This window comes from Habropoda laboriosa, unplaced genomic scaffold (assembly GCF_001263275.1).
Source record: "Habropoda laboriosa isolate 0110345459 unplaced genomic scaffold, ASM126327v1 scaffold11, whole genome shotgun sequence".
NCBI lineage: Eukaryota > Metazoa > Arthropoda > Insecta > Hymenoptera > Apidae > Habropoda > Habropoda laboriosa.
The window spans coordinates 2,630,418-2,644,360 of NW_017100150.1; the positions used below are offsets into that span (position 1 = coordinate 2,630,418).

A 13,943-nucleotide genomic window follows, 5' to 3' on the forward strand; every position below is an offset into this window, starting at 1 on the left:
TGAGTTTTAATGATTGCCTAGGATAAGTTGGCTAATGATAAGTTCCTCCTTGTTAAGAAAAATGTCGTGAAATTAAGGCCATACGTGTTGATTGCACGATTATATCGTGAGACGGTGTTTCTGCAAAGAAGCAAACCTGCTGAGGCAACAATTGTATAATTTACTTAACGAAGCATTATCTATTTAATTTATTTTATTGTTAGATCAGTCAAACATGAGGCAAACCTGGTATTTTAATTATGCTTCTTCTGAACTATAGGAATGGTTTAAAAAGTCTCTGTGTTTCTTACGTGTTCTTGATGTAGAAAGTAGACCAAGGTATTTAGTGAAATTGAATTGTATAATATTGAAGAGAAACAATTGTTTTTAATAATTATTACGGATACTTTTTGAATTTAATTTAGTTGCATTAAAGGGCACCTCTAAAATAATATAATTTTAATTTTACTTAGATTTTTTTCAGAAGATAATAGTTATTATGATAACAGAACAAAACAAGTGTGATATAGTAAGGCATTAAAGAAACGAAGACACTTGTCGCCTTGGCTTTTTCGCGGCAGACTCCCATAAAAGCTATTAAAATTTTCGTTTGCTTACCGTGTTTCTGATTTTAATTAGTATTGTCGCCCTTTCGTGATAGAAATTGCATAATTTACAGTCGAAGAGAATTTCGACACACATTGACGAATAAATTAAAAATTATTTGATCTCTATGTTATATCTTTTCAATCTAACGAAAGATTTCTCTTTCATTTCTCTTATTACCAATTATGTATACGTACATATTTGTTCAGGTAATATTACCAGAAACGAACGGTTCAAATAGATAATTTCACTTTCCATCCCAATTAGCTTCAACTATCGAGTTAACGATGTCACGAGAGTACACACGGAATAATTCATGTCTACCAAGCTTAACAATCGATCACTGCGGTGGAAGTAGTACGAATGTTAATACTACTGTGAGTAAGCGATGATAAGCCGCACGAACAGAGCGGTATGTTACATTGGTATAAATTGTTAAGCTAACGAAACCGCTTCCATTGAACTGTCAAGCATTTTGTTTTGCATACTTTCCGTTACTTTTTTCTGCTAACTTCACCAGAGTGTGTTATCAACGAATCAACGGTTCGCTACGAATAGATACATATGCCTGATTAGAAGCGTATATTTTTGAAAATCGCTGGAATCAGTTTTAGGACAATCCAATCTTTGATTATGTGCATGCTAAGGGGCAAAATATAGCGAAATATTTGAGTTGCGTTTAAGTAAAATTGGTGCACTTGTACGAATCGATAAATGTTTTTCAATTTTAAAGGTATTTGAAGGTATTACTTATTATTAGGTAATTTAATCTATTTTGATAGCAGCTTTGACGTGATAAGATTCGAAATAAATGACTAACATAGTTTAGTGTACATGATGAATATAGTAATTGTGGTCTTAAAATCTTTAAAAAGTATAATTTTTAGATTGATAAATGACTCAGTGGCCATAGTATATAATTTATGTATAATTCTTAAATTCGAAGTATAGTAAAAAATGAAAAATATTGCTACATTAAAACATCTAGTAAGGCTAATTATTATTTAATCCTCAAAATTATGATTCAAAAGAATTTGGAAATTATTGTTAAAAATACTGACGTTCTGAAATAATCTAACATGTCAGTCAGTTTGATATCACGAAATATGCTATCTTAGACAGTTTTACTTAATATTTATCAACTTTAATAGAGCTACCTAAGAAAAATCTACATTAACACATATGATAATTCATTGTATTCATAATCTCACATTCTTATTTTTTTTACGTTACGATTAACCCTGAAATCGAGGTAATTTATCAATCCAAACATTTAATTTACAAATCTATTTCTATAAAATATAATTTAATATCAGTCCAAACAGTGAGTTCAAGTTTTTAATTTGTCGCTAAAATTTAATTTCCAGAAAATATTTTACATCTATTTCTAAAAAATACAATTTAGCAATATTCACAGATAACATTTTACTTAAATAAACTCGGCGAAAAAAACAATAACGATTTTCAAGGATTTAGTTCAGCTATCAGTTCCACCTTGCTATCGATGTCACGTTTATTCACCTACTTGTTACAGTTGTCCAAGTGGTTAGTATGCTGTGAAAAAGTTTCGCGAATGTTTGGATTATTGTTACGATGATTTTGGTTACACAGCATACTCCTATAACATATCAAAGTGCCGTGTAGAATTTCCCCTTCCAGAAGAAATACTTTTCTGCGCACGTATAAAACCAGTGAAAGTGCCTAGCGGCCCTCCAGATCATCGTACCGAACGATAGCGGTAGGAGCTCTGCCGACTACCGTCACGGCAGTCTCAGATTGATAATTAACGATCTTTGATAGTAAATCGGACAGTTCGTTAACGGAATTGAAAGGATCGGTCGTGTGTCACTTGTGTCTCGATACATTGAATACTCTCGTCAACCATTTGTGATTAGACAGCCTGAAACAGGAGTGATAACAAAGATGACAGTTACCAAAATTTTGATCGTCGTGTCTTTAATTGGAGCGCATGTGTTGGGATATCCTCCGCAAGGAAGGCTTATGCCAGGTAGGTTCATTCATTTTATACTGATATTACAGAATTTTAAGCTGTTAGTTTCTTGGCAATACAAGTAAACATTTGGATCTGTTGTGTTAATGTGAATTAAAAAATCTATTTAAGGTAGACTATATTTGAAATTAGCGAGATTGTATTGAACTTTCTATTTTTCTTAATTTGTACTTCTGTAAAGTGAAGTGACTTTCTTAAAATAATTAAGCGTTATAGTATTTAGAAGGAATTCTTTTTGAAGAAGAAAATGAACGAACGATAAAATGTTACTGTGTTATTGGAAGATTCAAAGACTTTAGATAAAAGTGCAAATTATTAAAAGGATAAAGTATTTTATGTGTCACACCAACTCTACCTTAAATATCTCCATTATTTCAAGAAATGAGTAAAAAAGTTGTTTGGAGACTTTTAGAAGAGACCTCGACGTGAATTTTATTTTTTTAAAATAGACGCCCAATTTTCGATGATAAAATCCGATAGAATAACAAATTTTTAGTATAAAAGTACCTTTATCCTAAATCTCGTCATTCCTTAGATATTTAACTTCCATCCTATTATGTACTTTCACTGTGAAAACATGTTTGAAGCTATACACAACACTTCAGATATAAACAAACAGCGGTTAGTAAATACCGTGAAATGACATTGTTAAACTTTCTACGTTTCTCAGTATAAATAAGTTCCTCGTTCAGTGATCGTAACGTTATCGACATCAAATTTTCATTCACGAAGAACGAGTAAATATGTTCGTTACTTATGGAGAAAGTGAGAAAAATTCAGCCAGGGCACAAGCTTTGCATGCTGAAAGATATATTCGAGCCGCACGTGTTCTTCGCACCGGATGCTCGAAAGGTTGTGTCGAAAATTGAAAGAAACCGGAAGTCTCGTTGTACGAAAAATTCTGCGACCAGCGGAGACAATGAAATTAATGTCCTTGCGATGGCGAATCGTGACCCTCGCGTTAGTGTGCGACAGATTAAACGTCAGTCTTGAATCAACAGTTGAATACTCGTTTGTCACAAATATCATCCGTATTATATGTATTAGCTTTCACCAGAAGTTACGCGGCGTGGATGTTGCTAATCGTGTCAGATTTTGTGTACGGGTTCAAGAACAGTTACAAATTGATTCAAACTTCTGTTTGATGTTAATCGCCGATCACTGGTTACGACAAAGTGGACATCGACGGTGAGTTTTGGGGTAAACGTACTTTAGCGCTTTTATACTGGAAATTCGCTGTTTTATCGAATTTGACAATGAAAAATTGAACGTTCCATTTAAAAAAATAAAAATGCCGAAGATACTATTGGCACTATGGTACGTCTTTCTTGCAACCGTATAATTTTTGTAAGCAATGTTTTCACTCATTTCTTGAAATAATGAAGATATTTCATGAAGTTATTTTATTTCGATGAAAGAAGAGTAAAATTGACATTTAACATTTAATTTTAGTCACATTCACGGCGAAATTTTACTAATTTCACCCCAATTAGATACAGTATTTTTTACCAATTTTTTAACCTACGGTCACCGTTACAATTTTACATCCGTGAAATTTCTCAAATTACCCTCGAAAAATTCCTTACTACATGCTGCTGTTTTCAAATTTTAACAGATTTTTGCAAATTACTGTAATACACTTTTTCAATTAAAATCAAACATGTTTCTTTTGCTTTAATGCACAATGAAGAAACAGTGTATTAATATTCCAGCAGGCAGAACTTTAATTCATAGTTACTGTACACGCATGATTATATTAACGTTGAAATTTATTTAAATTGGTTCGAAATTAGCAAAGTTTATAAAAGTATCGTGGCATTGAAGCTTTGTCCATGAAATTTCAAATATTGTATACACAGATTTCGTTACTTTTGGAACAAACACATATCCGGTACATATTAATTAATCAATCACGCATCGAATAAAATCCGCATCTTTTGTCTGTAACATTCATTCAACGTTCTTTCGTATAATTACACTACAAATTTCAGCTGGAATCTGTTTTTAAGAGAAAAGTTGAGTAAGGTGCTTAAAATTTTCTAACAATGTAACTTACCATACATTGTTTCGCATCGGTAAACTTGATTTACTGGACGTAGAGTAGAAAAGCAAATTCTATAAAATTTACTGCCCTTAATCGTAGTAATTAACTTGCCAGGAGCGTTAATCTTCCTTCTCCTTCCCTTTCATTTCTTTCCTCTTACATTCACCTTTATTCTAGACAATTACAACCCTACCCTTTTTCCATTCTTCGTTTCTCTTTCGCTCTTACGAAAGTAGAACACTTCCTTCTACAGATGCTAATCGTGATAATCTCACGCAGTGTCCCGTCTCTTCAGTACGTGACAGCATTCAAAATTGTTCTAGTACAATTCCCTTCTTCGCCTTTTCCACCGTCTCATTTTTGCCAGGGCTTTGATTTTTCAACTATTCTCGAAATACTGACAGAACCGGTTCTTCTGCTCTGTGTCGCTTCTTTTGTAAAGAAATTCCATTAAACGTGAATATTTTCGCCTGCTATTTTAGTCGCGGTTTGTTTTATTTGTTACAAGAACGTGCTATTATTTTTGGTCGTTGATACAAGTCTGAGGAATGATCAGTCAATTTTCACTTTTCGGTAGAAAATTTTTATCACAGCTTAATACAAAGATAGGTATATTGCATTTTGTAACGGAAAAGCTCTCCATACGTAGAAAATATTTGGTGTTGAAGCAACTTCTTTATTTTTGTCGTTGATCGTGCCAGATTTCCATGCAATCTAATACGTTTAAATCTTCGTAACGCAATTTTAATTAGCCAAGGTGCCATGAAACGAAGGTTAAAAGTTCTCATGAGCACGTTTCGTTTATTACCCTGCGACAAGAGTGGTTTACTGACGGGTTCGATGATGTTCTTAGATTACCCACGTCTACGCATACGGCTATAAAACAATGATTGCACTTTCGCAAACAAATCATATCATGCACTCATACTACAGATAATCCATATTTTTTTTATCGTTCCACGTCAGTATATCTCTGAAATATCACCTTTCACCTCGTTGAGAAACGCGTTAAAACGAAGAGAAACGAATTCTTGAACTTGTGAAATCGCGATGTTCCGTATCACTTCTTACTAAACTTCATATCACTATCTTATTGTTTTCAGCGTTGTTGTTTTCATCAGATGGTTATATTACACAACGTCTTTACACGAAACAGTAACTTTCTCGAAGCTTGTGAAACTTATTTTAAATTACCATTTAATTATGCTCGACTTTCCAGTCCGAAACGAGATTCTCAATCGTGCAATTTGACTAAATATTAACTCTGAATACAACCGTGAACCCACGAGTGTTCGTCCAACGAACTTCCAGCTTCTCCCACTTACTTCGATTATTCAATTTATCGATAAACCTTATCTCTAGTCTAGCCGATAAGATTCGCGTGTGCGTGGGCAACGTAAGTCGAGGAAATTACACGCTTTCCGTGTGGCACGTTCTGTTGTCAGTTGTTGCCACGCGATACTATGTCTGGGAATAGACAAGAAGTAGCGAGCAGAGAGATTTTTTTCAAGGAAACTGCGATACAGGAGCAAGGGCGACGAGCACCACCAAGTGGTGGACCAAGTGGGTAAAGCTCAGAGTGACGGGCGTCGATGGAGAAACTAGCAGCGATGATGTGGGGCAACGAAGGATAATAATAATGCCCCCATTAGCACGTCGAAGTCTAGATCACGTGCGGCACGTGATTCCACGTGCTTTTGCACGTGCTGTGCGCGGTGTACAGGCGCGATCAAGACCGGAAAGAGAACCGCGAAGAAAGAAAGAGAGTCACGCTCGTACGCCTTTCCTCGTACGGGTTAATACCATCGAAGGAAAAGTGTGACCGAGTCACGTGCATGCGTCAGCCACTCAACTCGATTCACGCGACCGGCTGTCCTGTCAATTAACCACGGCGTCGTCTTCACGGCTCGTGTACAACATACACCGCTACAAGGCCACCTTCAAACTCGTTTCGCATCGAGGGTCGGAGACGCGTTTCTCTAGAAAAATACATTTCAGGCTTAACGTCCGTTCGCTGTAGCAACATTTTCCTGATTATCGCGGATAATTCAGGTGGACAGTGGACGTTTTTATTATGGGGAATGAGATATATTCGCAGTTATGGGGAGAAACTGTGGGAGTGGAAAACTCAAATCCATTTAACTTATAAGACAAATATATTTATTTATTTGCAGTAATAGACTAAAATTGGACACCCGGTATGTACATGTATGTAGAGAGGATTTGCAGTGCTTTTTGTAGTATTTTGTGGGGAGATAATAGTGAAACCTTTGTTTATATAAAATTCGTCAATATGGAGAAGAATATTTAATAATTGAATTCAATTTTTGTGAAATACGTAGGGTTGTGGGTTTAATTTTTGTACCATGAAAACAGAAAGTGTTATAATTTTGAATAATTGAAGCAATTGAAGTTGTGTTCCTTTGAATATTCATATTTCCGGAAAATGGCGAGTACTAGGGAAAGTATGTTGTGTACGTACTTAAAAGAAAAAATAACAAGTGTGATATTGTTGTATTATTTGTAGAAATTGAATAGGTACGACAATCTGATAAGAGGTATTTCTGTACGAAGGTAAAGTAACAGCTTCATTTTTTAATGAAACTGTGTTGAATGTCAACGACTTGAGTAGGCACGTGCACGTGACTACACCGACTTCAGACCTCTCTTTATGCGTTTATATTTCTAAACGTTGGGAATGTTCATTGTCATAAAATATCAGGCTTTATGAATAAATGTCGTCTCTGTGGAATTGATCGTAATGATAGAATAACTTCGCCATTGCGATTCATGGAAAAGTAGGAACCTCTTACAAAGTCATATTAAGCTCTCTTATGTTTCACTGTGGAATTACAGATAGAAAACTGTTCTTAATTTCGAACATTTGAAAATAGAAAGAAGTTATTTCTAACAATTTTTACATTAATTCAAAAAATAATTCTTAAACCAAAGATACTGTAAACACAGATGAGTGAGACTATGAAAGAATTCATATAGAATGATCTCATTTTTTATTTCACCACTAGTTCGAAGGTAGTTTGTCAAATTTTTATTCACTTTTGCTCGAAACGCGTAATTTCAAAAACATTGAACGAAATGCAATTATTACTCCAATTTACAAGTAGTTAATTCGAGATACAAATCGCACGAAAGTGTAAAAAATTGTTAACTCGTTAACTATTTCGAAAAAGAATTCTCTAAGGAGTACCTATACAGTAGGTATTGCTATACAACAGCAGCCAATTAAGTCGTACCAAAATTTATTGCACGGTCATACTATGATATTTGAAATTTGCTTTCACAGAAAAGTAATTACATTCGTGAAATATCTGTAAGATTTCTTTTACCATTTCAAGTAACTCGTGTTTTGTAAACGAGTGATTGATTTGTAATTAGTTACATACGAGGAACTGAATTAATGTGTCAAAGTGCATGTAACGGCGTATCGATCCAGTAAATTACTAGTGAAATCAAGGTGCATAATTAATACGCGGAAGTGAATTTACCGTACACGAACCTTCAGCGCTCTGGATATGCAAATTTGCTATTACTACCTCCCGCTTACAGCAGCAACATATCGTCAAGGTTATGAGTACAGTAAGGTAGACTGAGGTTATCGTTAATTATTCATTTCTACGTATATCACGTTTGTAATGTTCTATCACTGCATGAATTTTTCTTCTTTTTCTTCAAAATAATTGAAATAATTTCATCGATTCTATGAACACGATATTTTCATTGAACATTATCTTCGTTACTACACTTTTCACTTATGTCAAAAGTCTCGCTGTTTCTTCTATAATATTTCAAAGATACAATTTTATATACCACAAATACTTTACGCTCTGATTTTTATTAAAAATAATTTTATCGATTCAATGCAAAAGATATTTTCATTAAATATACATATATTAAATGTAATCTTCATTGTTACATCTTTAATTTATCATGCAAAAAGTTTTATATTTCTTCTTCAATATTTCAAACGTAAAATCCTATATTTTTATTAAAAACATTCAATTATAATAACAGCACAAATACACAACTTTCTAATAATACACAACATCCATGTGTTAGCGGTCATTTTACAGATCAATCTAAAATGCATGTTTGCAACATAAAAAGTACTCCTATGATAGCAAAGTGAAGTCTCAGAAAACGATATACACCATTAATTTATACATCGCCGTCGACACTCGTACTCGCCAATTAAATTTTACTTGTTCATATTCAAAAGCTGCAATTCTTCAGCGTTCGGAATTTTTGCAATTTTGTCACAGGAAATTGAACAAGAAACGCACGGTACCTACGCGTTATCTACTTTCTAAATCCGATTCAATGGATATTTGTGGAAGTTATTTTATATTTAGATATCTAGAGCGAAAGTCATTCACGTGTATTTGGTCCGCGAGTGAAATATGTTCGGCGCGCAGGATTGCAAATTCGCAAAGATTACAAGGTTAATTATGCGTGTCGTTTTTTTTTTTTTTTTTGTAGCAATACGCGAAGCCAATCGAAGCAACTGTCGCAACAGTTCTATTTTCACAGTTTGGTCGCGACCCCGTGCCCAGGGGATTTTTCAAATGCGTGGCCAGACTCGGGCAATCATGTCAACTGCACGGAGAGTGTGTTGATTTAAACGTCAACTTTCTAAGATACAACAAACGTTATTAGTTTCGATGTGACTCACAGATCGACGAGGAAACTGAATAAATACGGTTTATTGTGCCGAACGAGAAAGGGCCCCCAAAGGACTCCGCGATTCGAGCAATCAACATCGTTAAACAGACGTTATATTTTTGTGGTGATTTATCGTGCATCTAAAGTGAGGGCTCTAAACACAGGCTCGTTCCAGTAGTTTACTAATATGCTTTTTACCCTTTGGTAAGTATGACGCATTCTTTCTTACCAATTATTAGATCGCGATTGGCCCACTATCGTCGACTATACTGCCGCAAGGTAACTCTCTTTCTCCTTTCTTTCCATTTTCGTTGTGAAACTACCCTGAAGAACTTTATTCTTAATTCTGTAGAGGAAAAGAAATCATTGGTATTGCGGAAGTTCGGTTTTCTTGATTGGATTGCATCACTTGAAGCGACATTATGTGTGACGTGGAAGAAAATGTCGAGAATTAGCAATTTTCGTTGTTTCTTCTCATTGAGGGGAAAGAAGTGCGTTTCATTTGTGGTGGATAAATAAGCATCGTATTTTGGCGTTTCAGGATATTATGCATGATAATACGCATTTATATAAACTCTGATAGAATTTTTGAAATTTTAATTCAATTTTCTTCGTTTCTTTATTTATTCAACATTTATTTTTAAATTATAAGTGCGTGTTATAACTAAAATTATATTTTCGTTAATTTTCATTGGTTTTTATCGGGAGTTCTACAAGAAATTATGGTAACATTCTTTTCACAAATAGTATCTGTTGCATTCCAGTATTAAAAAAGTCTGTTAGCGACCTAATCGCTCATCTTATCAGCAAAACCATATTATTTAACATCAATTAGCTCGCACAATCTACTTATATAAAATTAAGAACACCATGTCACGACGACAGATAGCTAACAAGTAGTTTAAGTCATCCGTCAGTACAGTGTAACCACCATCAGGAACAGGAAGAATGTAACTAAGTAATTGTCCACTCAAACTGGTCAACCAATAAACATCAATCACAGAACAAAATCGTCTTTGGGCTAGTTTTACATCCATCTATCTCAATTAGATCTTGGTAATTAATTTGTCACCAACAGCATTCGACAATATTTTTAATAGGTAAACAATTACCACTCAAAACAAAATGATTTTCAGCATTGTACATACGTAAAATGTTAAGATACATTGATAACAATTTATCAGGTACTTATTAGAAATGAATTTTTTCTGTTTCAAAGCCGCCGAGTTTCTATCGCGATGGTATTTGCAAGCTGCCAGAAAAATGGCAAAAGGTCATCGGCAATAATGGAAATTATTTCGATTCTTGAAATTTCGACTGTACCTAAAAGTCGGAAAAAATTCATTTCTACACCCAATATTATAATACTTTCTCTCCAAATAAACATAAAAATGGAATAACAGTGTGTACCTACTGAGAATACTGCTTATACGAAGGAGAATAGTACCTACGGATAATATTAACAAACAATTTCAATGTGACTGATAATCAAGGTTCATAAATTAAAAAAAAATACCCCTCAACTGTAAAAAGGTTCCGTATTACCCGAATCAAAACATTGGAACGAATGTTATTAGCTTGATTGGCAAGTGACGCGAGCTCGGATAGACCTGATTTCTGTACAGGTATAAAATCGTTGATACCGTTGCTCCTTTATGCAGAATTCACGTGCACAAGAGCGTGGCAGCCAGTGCACTATCCGATGCACGTGACGTGAGACGCATTGCGCCGGGCACAGTCACGTGCACTAGCCAAGCGTACTCTGTCTCGCTAAGGTAAGGGGAATGTACAGATTTACCGGCGCGTTCTTCGCGTACATGATGAAATATACATGAATTATATGGGACGCTCGTACTTGTGTCGTTTTTGGTCAAATCGTTCCGATACCTTTGTCTGAAATAGCTGGAAACTGACCAAAGAAAGGGTTCAAAGGAATTCGCCGATGAAAATATTTGCAGAATGTCCGTGTACCGGAGAATAGAAAAAATTCAACCGCAAAGTAAAATCTCGAGCTTTTTTAAATATGTACTAACGAAATCGGTTGTTACGACCATTTCGATTTCGAAGTTACGGCCTCTTATCATTGGAAGGAAAAGAATGTCTCTATTCGCGGGAATTTTTCGCATTGGTGAATAATTTTAATAAAGCAATTTCCTGACATATAAGGAGTTAATTGTGTGTTCGTACGTGACGTTTATTCGGCAATTTAGTTGTTTAAATAATTCTTTGTGCATTCTTCATTTGAAATTAATTTGCCTTGAAATATTAACGTTTAGCTGTTATTCTTGTTACTGGACTGCGGATTTTTATGCATTTATGGAAAATTTGGAGACACAAAAATACACAGAATGCACGTAATAAGTAAAAATATAGTACTCGTTAGGTATACTATTTAGCGAATAAAACAGTTGCCTATCTAGTTTCTATTTTTTTAACTGATAAAATATGAATTCGCATTAAAATCCGCAGTCTGCGTATTACTTTATCTTTTGTTTAGGAGGAAATTAGTATAATAGAGTAAATTACAAAAAATTCAGTTACTCTCAGTTAGGCAACCACAGTAGAATATAAAGTTAAGTGCATAAACCAAGCAAATAAATTATTTTTTATACACACAGAATTATTCATACTGTGCAGCAGTTAGGGTTCGAAGCAAGCTTATCCCTCGTAAGTCAACGTTATACACTGTGGCAAAAGGACAACGGTATTAAAGTATTCTTAGGAGAATAAATATGGTAGTCGTGTATGAATCGTAAAAATTAAATTTTTATACAGTACGACTACAAATGCTTATATTTCTATATATACGGTACTTCAAAAAAATATTGACATTTTTACCATACTTTCTTTTCTTTTCTTTGCAATTGATCCAAATGGCAACGAGATTGTCTTGCGGAGATTGATTTTAATATATCTTGCTGTCAGTCCTGTTTCTCTAAAAAAAAGTTTCTTTCGTATAAAAGTTGAGATTTTTAAATCACCCTGTATGTGTGCCTAAGGTACACATATATTTATCTCTATTGCTATGATTTATCAGTGTTCCAGAACGGCTAATATTATCATGTTGAACCGTTCTCTAGGTCGACCTTATTTCACGTTTAATAAGTAATTACCCTTATTTACCATTTATAAATCGCAGGACGCTTTATTGGCCGGAATGCGGTTCTATTTTACCGCGTTGAATTTAAAATTGTATTACACACCGACAATTGATTTATAAGGAACAGGTGCTGACATCCGCGTTTGAAACTGACAGGGCTAATGTGCCGGTTACTTATGCATTATATCGGGTTATTATCTAAAATACGCATAAATGGTATCATTGGTGTCTTGCTGATTATTGGAATTTATACGCGATGGAGTGATAGCGTGTAATTTATTGCGCTAAAACAGAGAGCTAATAGAATGATATAACAATTGTGTAATTTTCAACGTTAAATAGACAGATCGACAGTTTTCACCCTGTTACGTAAAGAAAATTCGGTAATTAAATATTCTAAACCTCGTCACAATATTTTCGATAAAAATATTCATTTTGGAAGTTATACGGGATATATTGGGATTATACGGGAAAATTTCCCATTAAATTACAAGAAATAAGTAAATTATACAAAGCTAGAAGAAATGCAAACGAGAAATAATCTGGGGACAAGGTAGTTTGAAAGGCAATTTACAAGATTCTGTAAATATGTGTAACAAAGGAATGGATAGGATCGTTGAAGAAATTTAAATCTTTGGCGTGTAGATTCGCAATTTCGCAAATGAAGTGGGTCAGAGTTCGAGAAATTTGAAGTGTATCTCCGTAGAATAAAGGGTTGTGCAGGTCTGAGCGATCTAGTAGGTGTGTAAAAGTTTATCAATTGCCGAGGACAACGAATGGTACCGCTGATGATCTCGAAAAGAAACTTAAAAATATTAAACCGATGTTACTGTTTTTGTCAATCTTAATTTTAACTAACAGACATTCATTTACATCTTAAAGACTTTATATTCAATTACAGAGTTTACTGTGTTTACTTGAGTTGAAAGTAATGTTCTTCGAAACACTTTGAGTTGAAAGTAATGTTCTTCGAAACACTTTGAGTTGCATAAGAATTCATTAATTTTGCAGCGAGTACATGAATTTTGTATCCACACCAACCGATATGCGGGTGAAACCATGAAGTTTCGTAACATTGACAAGTATCAAGTGCTAAGTAAAATAGAAACATGCGATCGAAAAGACGCAGGACGTCGATTAACGAGTTTCGTTTCAACGTTGTCCATTCTTGGCGACGAGAATGCGCTGGCTGGCTGGTTGAAAAAAAAAAAGACTGTCGTAAGATAGGTCTTATAACGCTTCCCTTCACGTGAAATTGAGAGATTACGTGCATCTCCTTGTTCGTCCTCGCACACGCTTAACTGACTACGGTGTTCACTAACTTCCTGTATTCGTAAGATTTTCCTAATGTTCATTAAAACGGCGAAGTTAAAACTTGTACACTTTGAAACTTTCCATAAAACACTCTGACCAGTTTCTGTTTCGCTTTCCAATTTACTATTACTCGATATAGAAAGATATTTTTATTTTAGAAAAATGTGCAAACGTAGCTTTTCAGGAAAATTTTTTCGTACCAATGGAAA

At 34.5% G+C, this 13,943-nt stretch overlaps 1 protein-coding gene across 1 annotated transcript in view; it reads left to right on the top strand.

Annotated features, from left to right (window-relative positions):
- Positions 1-2,470: 2,470 nt before the first annotated feature.
- LOC108574910 overlaps positions 2,471-13,943 on the top strand; it is a 79,753-nt gene continuing 68,280 nt past the window's right edge. The window contains exon 1 of the mRNA XM_017937579.1: positions 2,471-2,593. Within this exon, the coding sequence (XP_017793068.1) occupies positions 2,509-2,593 (85 nt within the window). The 5' untranslated portion in view covers positions 2,471-2,508. The remainder of the gene's footprint in view (positions 2,594-13,943) is intronic.